The 7,425-nt window shown below is 32.1% G+C and overlaps 1 protein-coding gene across 1 annotated transcript; it reads left to right on the forward strand.

Annotated features, from left to right (window-relative positions):
- Window positions 1-4,658: 4,658 nt before the first annotated feature.
- Window positions 4,659-6,929, forward strand: LOC149545636 (protein LATERAL BRANCHING OXIDOREDUCTASE 1-like). Its single transcript, XM_089790751.1, has 5 exons — window positions 4,659-5,130; window positions 5,264-5,562; window positions 5,659-5,906; window positions 6,025-6,352; window positions 6,445-6,929. Exons 1-5 carry the CDS (start codon window positions 5,118-5,120, stop codon window positions 6,694-6,696), a joined length of 1,140 nt encoding a protein of 379 aa, XP_089646877.1. The 5' UTR covers window positions 4,659-5,117; the 3' UTR covers window positions 6,697-6,929.
- The last annotated feature ends 496 nt before the right edge of the window (window positions 6,930-7,425 follow it).

A 7,425-nucleotide genomic window follows, 5' to 3' on the forward strand; every position in this document is an offset into this window, starting at 1 on the left:
ACTCAATTAATACTGTGAGAAAAGTGTTGTCACTAATGGAAAATAACTTTATGCCAACACAAATTGATCTCAAATGTTGATCAATTCTGGAATTCTATTTAAGAAGCCTTTAATTCCTCATTACAAAGGTTGAACTAATTTTGCATCGAACTTATCCTAAAATAATTACCCATTGCTCTTTCATCCCTAGCTAGATATTATTGCATATTAATCTCATATAGTTTAATAATGCTTTCATTTTAGATTAATCACTATTTTCTTGTTCTTAGATTAATACTTTCATTTTATTTAGCTTTAACATTGCATATCATCTAGTTTAAAATTCCTTCATACTAGATGTTTGGTTGCTAGTTTCTCGGATTGAGAGCAATACCATAATAATTTTAGTTAGAAGGCAATAGATTGATTTGTTGGACATCTTTGAGGAACAATCTCATGTTTATTCTAGGATGATCTCTCAGATAAGGGTCATGTTGAAGTGTGTGTGAAGATTGAGGCCCACATTTTTCGCATGGGGGGGTGTGTGTGGGTGAGTTAAAATTAAGTAGCCAATGCTTATTAAATGCCAAATATATTCACTCCATTTATTCTTCTTCTTTTTTATTTGCCTAAATTTTCTCTTCTAGCATTTATTTACAATAAATATTATACAAACATTCATTTCCCAGTGATGCTTACAAATTAAGCAACAAATTTTAGTTCCATGGGGCCATCAACTCCATAAATTAATGCTAAAAACATGGAGCAATGACTGCTACCTAAAATAAGCCTAGTAGCTACATGGGGACTTGCCCTGTATAATGTAAAAGGGTTGTATTTTTGTCAAAGGAAAATTATTTTACCGCTTGCTTTAATCGATAATTTTTTTTTTTTTAAAGTCTAATTTTTTAATTCTCTAAAATAAATAATAATATTTAACTATAATGCTTCCATGTAGTAAATTTTAATATTGCATTTTCATTGGTTAGTTGACAGGTCAAAAGAGGATAAATAGCACCCAAAGGGATGCATTAGTTACCTACTATAGGCATGAACTAATAAAGATATCAACAAATTAAATTATAGGAGATTGAAGCCTTTTCTTTCCTTTTAATATAATATATTAAAATATCAAAATGATCAATTAATAAGTATGTTAGGCATAATTGCCCAAAATGTATTGTAAGTCACATATGATATTAATATATTACTATACTCTCTTAAGATTTTATTGTCGTGTCACATGTGATGTGAATATATTATTAGTAAATATGCAATTTTAAAAAAAGGGAAATTGATTTTTTTAACCAAGTGTTTGAATTCTAAATCAATTAATTTTTGTAGACTCATATTTTTAAATATATTTAGAATAAAAAAATAGACACTAAGGAACTTTTGTTTGAAAATATAGATTTTTGTCTGTAGTTAACTCACATCTCCAAAAATAGACACAATAGAATTTTTCTTCTACTTCTAGTTTTACTACATTACACTAAAAAGTCAAAATCAATCAACATTTGTGCTAGACATTATCTATCAACAACTTATTCTCATGTCAAAAATGATGTGAAAGTATCTATAAAGTAATTATTGTCATGTCACATATGATGTGAATACATTAATTTTTAATCCCTAAGTCTTGTTGTCTATTAGTGTCAAACACTTAGTCATTCATACGATAGAGTTCGTTGATCATCATTATGACAAAGTCATCCTACTAAGGTCAAGCATTGTATAGTAGACTTATTTATATTATAGTTGAAGCCATGCTCTATTATTATTGTCGAGAAAGTCTATGGTACTCCTCTGAATGTTGAGCTATTCAAAAGATAGTTTATGCTGAGTATATAGATGTTGGGTCATATAGTTCAAACTGAGCAGATAAAAGCTGAGGGACATCAAGAATGTTAGAAATGACTGAATATCAGAGTGTTCATATGTTGAGTAAACCCATTTTGGTATATTTGTTTGAAATGCAACAAATATTGAGGTAAACCCTTTTAGCCGACTTGAATGTGTGATTTAATGATCAAGGAGTAAGTCACAGATTGATTACAAGTTTTGTTTAGGATCATTTATCCCGATGCATGGTGATTAACCAATCAGAAAAAAGGAAAGTATAAGAAAAAAAAAGAGAAGGATCTAGATCATTGATCTTGATCTAGAAATTTTCACAATAGGCTATAAAATATGAATTCAAACCCTATTTTCATATGTGTATTAAAAGAGTGTAAGTTTGGATGCGAGAGACAAAGTTTGAAGGTGATTCAAACAAAGCGATCGAGTAGTTTGGAGGTAGTGAAGAGCAAAGTCAAGAATTATTAGATCAGTGAAAGGATTAGTGAATGGAAAGATAAGATCCATAATAAACATATTAAGTTCAAATTGAAGGATTGTGCACCGATTCATTCTAGAAAGTGTAATTAGGGTAAATCTCTAAATAGAGTGGTCCTACTAGAAGACCTTTGTAAATCTCCTAACAGAGCTTACTTAGTTGTATTATGTTTTGACCATTTGATTAGATGTTTCACATATGTAATTAGTTGTTATATCTATTACAACATTGCAGTAATGTTTATGTGATTTATGATATTGTTGAGATAAGGATTTCTGGTCAAGTCATTAGATAGAATAATTGTTTGAATGGTTGAAGTTTTATAGATCCTGATTCACCCCCCTCCCCTCATTATCTCACTTTCCCATTAGACTTCCAATAATTGCTATTAGGGTCATTTTCTCTTAGAAGTCTAACCACTTGAGAGACAACATCTTGGACATGGATGCCTACAAGTTGGGCAAGATCATTGCAAATGAAAAGCTTGAAATACAACTTGCCTTGCAAAAGCTTTATGAAGCAAGAGAGGAACTAAATAAATGAGGTTAAAGAGAATGAAGGAGATGAGAATCCAACTAAGTGACACACAATATCAAGAGGAAGATACTAAAGGTCTACTTGATAATGGAAATTCTAGTGAAAGTGATACAACAATAGCAAAACTATTGGAGAGAAACAAAACACTAAATGAAGAGATAAGAGGACTAAAAAAAGAACATAAAATCCAATCAGTAAGACTACGTGAAGTGACCAGATAGAAAAAGGAAGATGAGGAAGACAAGACAATGGATGATGAAGATAAGAGACAAATGGCTACAAGACTTGATAAATGTCAGTCATAATGTTAGGTATACATCACATCAAGTGTTGGGCATTTTGAGTGTAGCAAAGCCATTTTAAGGATGATAAAAAGAGGAGAAATGGCATTGAAATAAACAAGAAAATAATAAAATTCTCTCCAAAACTAAACATATAGAATCAAATTTTGGCACAGTGTCACTTTCCTTAAAACTATAATAAGAAGCCAATTCTTGGTCATCCACTACACCGTCCATTAATAGAGATGTTGATTCATACTCTATCTGTTAAAACTATAACCAAAATATTTTTTTGTGTTTATTTCAATTTAACTATTACTTTTAAATTTATTTTTGTTTTTTTATATTTTTTAAGTTATTGTAATATTGATTGTTTACTGTTTGTCATTGTGTATGTGTTATGTTGACTTATATTCATTTTAATAATTATTTTTACAAAAATTACAGATTTAATAAAATGTGTATACAATGGTATATTGTTTGGATTTGTCAAGATTAAGAGAATTTAATTATTGATTTAATCTCTTAATTGAAAAAATCATAATATTCTTAATGATCAGATAATTTCTTTAAAAATATATATTTTAAATTCTTAAATCCAAAATTTTATTTCATATTTCTTTATTTGACTTGATTCTTTAATATAATTGTTGTGAATAATTATAAGGCTTCGTTAAAGATCTTCAATGATCTCAACTTTATTAATATAAATCTTTTGCTTTATACGATCAAGTAGTTGAACACCTATTTTCTCTAAAATTGATATATACTATATTTTATTGTTGGTTTACCAACAAGAATAGTAAAATGATCATTAGTGATTTCAGTATGATTCTTCTTTTTCTGAGGGAAATGGTTAGAGAGGGAGAACCAAAGCAAAAGGGATGCTTTGTTTCTTTTTGCTCAACTTTAATTGTCAGCGATGTATGTGATGAGCAATACTTGATCTTTGCAGGTGAAAGTAGTCTTTTGAGTTAGAGAAAAGGTCATTGTAATTCTGGACAGATTCTGATACGACTGTCAACTGAAAACATTGCATTCTATATCCATTGATCTCTTTGTATTTGCTTGTTGAAGAAGCTAGGACTGACCATAAAGTGGATTAAAGAAGATTGTTAAAGAGTTTTATTTATTGTTAGTGGACCAAAAGTTTTTTTCATTGTGCTTTGATGACGTGAAGGGCAAGTTTGAATTTCATAGGGCCGAAAACAACCATTCAGATAATCAGCTCAGAAATTCGTCTCCTGCTTCCATAAACCCAGTGCCCAACTATCTAAATAGCTTAAACAGAGACACATATGTGCCTCTGGAGGTCCACTTGGACCTTTCCCATCGCAAGATATCTCAGCCACTCTCTCATATGTCCTAGCTGGTCCAAAAAAGCTCACCGCCAGCGCAAAGCTCCATAGAAGATTGACCCAATGCTAATCTCCATAAATTTCACAGGTAAAGATTTTCAGTCATATGCCAATGATAGCTTTTCCGGTGGTTTCCCACCAGTAAGAATCTATAGGCTAAAAATAGTAACTTATGGCTCACAAAGAGTCTATTAGGGATCAAGTGTTGGTGAATGAGAGGCTCCAACATCATTAGGGATGAGGCAAGTATCCTGTTCCCATGATTTTGACGGCATGAATGTTAATCCTTCTCGCTCTAGACCGAAGAGGTTTCCGGCCTGAGTGGGCCCATATTGGGTCCCTAAAAAGACTATGTGGTAGCCTTTGCTGGTTGGTAGCTCTCAGACTTTGTGTTTCCCTAAATTGCCTAACAGATCTGAACCCTCCATAAAAAAAATTACTACATTTATGATGATTCTGACATTGAATCTACAATTGACCTGAGAAGTGTGTCATATAACTCGTATTTCATTTCCAATTCACCTATAAAGCGATCTTGGTCTTGATTGAGATACGACAATCCAACTACTATTCTCACATTCAAACCTTGTTTGGTGAGATGTGAGCCTCGATAAGTGGGTGTTCAGCATGGCTTTTATTGGTAAAGACTGTTTCGCAAGTTTAAGCTTTGTTACAAATTTATATATTAATCATTTACAGATTATGCATATGAATCTATATTTGTTTTTCACTGCCTACAAAAGAATTCTGATATATTTTCTTTGCTGGTATAGAAATTAGATTAGAAATGGCTTCTTTTGCCATCGGTGCCGCTGAATCTTTCAGTAAACACTTTCAGAATAATTCCGTTCCTGTGGAGAGTGTGAAGGAGCTTGCACTAGAGAAACCCAATGAGATTCCTGAGAGATACATCAGATCAGAAGAAGAGAGGCCATCTTCATCACCACTTCCTTCTCTATTGACGGTCCCTGTAATCGACATTGGAAAGCTTCTCTTGCCTTCTGATAATGAGGAAAGGCAGAAGGAGATGGGTGTTCTTTCTAAGGCATGCATGGAATGGGGCTTCTTCCAGGTATCATAGAATCCTTTTCAGAATGAATAGTTAAAACCCACATTGATTTTTTAGCATTTGGGTTTGTAGTTTTGCTGAAGATGCAGTGATCCTCAGGTTGTGAACCATGGAATTCCACATTCTTTGATAGATCGGATAAGAGGAGTGGCTAATGAGTTCTTTAGCCTTTCTTTAGAAGAGAAGAAAAAGTATGCTCCCCAAGAAGGAGATGCTCAAGGTTATGGCAAAATGTTTGTGGTTGATGAAGATCAGAAGTTGGACTGGGGCGACATGATGGCTCTGCTACTTATGCCTAAAAATGTTGTCAAATTAGCTCTGTGGCCAACGACTCCACCGGATTTCAGGTACTTTATTACTATTTATAGAGCCATTTAGGTTTTAAAAAAAGCATTTCGCATTCGATTTGGATTCTATTGTTAATATTTATATCAACACCCGAATGAATTTTTGCTGCTATTGTAGAGATACGTTGGAGAGGTACTCTACTAATGTGGAAAAGGTGGCTCAGATTATCTTGAGCTTATTTGCTGAAAATTTGCAATTAAGGAGTGATTATTTTAAGGACAAGTTTGGAGAGGAGCCAATGATGACTATGAGAATGAACTTGTATCCGCCTTGTCCTAGGCCAGACCTAGTGTTGGGGTTAAGCCCTCATTCAGATGGAGGTGCCATAACACTTTTACTTCAAGATGATGAAATAGAAGGTCTTCATGTTCGCAAGAATAATGAATGGGTTCCTATTCAACCTATTCCTTATGCACTTGTTGTAAACATTGGTGACCTAATAGAGGTAAATGATGTACAAGTTTGGCTATTGACTAATTTATCTCTAATATAACTAATTTATAAAGTCTAATATTTGACATTTCATTTGCATTATAGGTGATGACAAATGGGGGATACAAGAGTATAGAACATCGAGCGGTGACAAACAAGGACAAGTCAAGGTTATCTATTGCGATGTTTTACCAACCAGGGTTACATGAAAAAGTGGCTCCTATAAGTACTCTAGTGGATGAAAAACACCCCATGCTCTATAGGAAATTCAAGCATGTAGAATACATTCAATATTACATGAATAAACAACTTAGGGAAAAAAATCCATTAGTTGGATTTGCTAAAATACATGAATAGTATTTAAGCTTACTAACTAATGTGGTATGCATCATAAGAATAATAAAAAACCAGTTTGTATGTTATGGTACTTGGACTAGGGTGGTCATTTCATTGATATACAAAGTTAGTATGGAAAAGATAGGCCTTATATTATATCTTTATAGTCTTTAAGACATATAATATTGGACATATTATGCAAAAAAATCTTGATTATATATGACAACCAATATTTATCATGAGTTTTAAGAGAATACCATGGCTGGTGGAGTTCATGTACAATTCTTTATTTCTCTCAAATTCTTGTCTACTAGCAATTGCAACACACTATATTTTGTGTGCAATGACAGATAATTTTGGAAAGAAAAATAAGGGTTCTTGTGGAAATCTTTTTAGGTGATGAAATTAGAAGAGATGGATGATTTTTCTTTTTAATTATTTTTAGAAGGTTGCTTCAATTTTGAGAATGTGTATATTGTACAAGGCCTTTATTTATGGAGACACTAAGAATTTGTTAATTTTTTTTAATATGATGTTTTAAATTATATCAATAAAGTGTCAAGCCTTTCAAGAAAAGAAAAGGGATGACAAAAAATTAGAACCTTTTTTTAAAACAAATATGACTAGTTTAGATAAATGCATATTTTTATAAGATTTTGATCAAAATTCCTATTTGAGTGTTGCACATAGATAAGAGATAACATTTATATCATTAAATTATGTATATATCAAAATGACAATATATCACAA

This window comes from Cupressus sempervirens, chromosome 7 (genome assembly GCF_028749045.1).
Source record: "Cupressus sempervirens isolate cs-2001-9-10 chromosome 7, ASM2874904v1, whole genome shotgun sequence".
NCBI classification, from domain to species: domain Eukaryota; kingdom Viridiplantae; phylum Streptophyta; class Pinopsida; order Cupressales; family Cupressaceae; genus Cupressus; species Cupressus sempervirens.

Excerpts from the sequence above, each read along its gene's own strand:
- LOC149545636 (XM_089790751.1), top strand. Across the intron at positions 5,907-6,024 it reads ACGACTCCACCGGATTTCAG|AGATACGTTGGAGAGGTACT; the intron begins GTACTTTATTAC and ends CTGCTATTGTAG. Across the intron at positions 6,353-6,444 it reads ACATTGGTGACCTAATAGAG|GTGATGACAAATGGGGGATA; the intron begins GTAAATGATGTA and ends TTTGCATTATAG.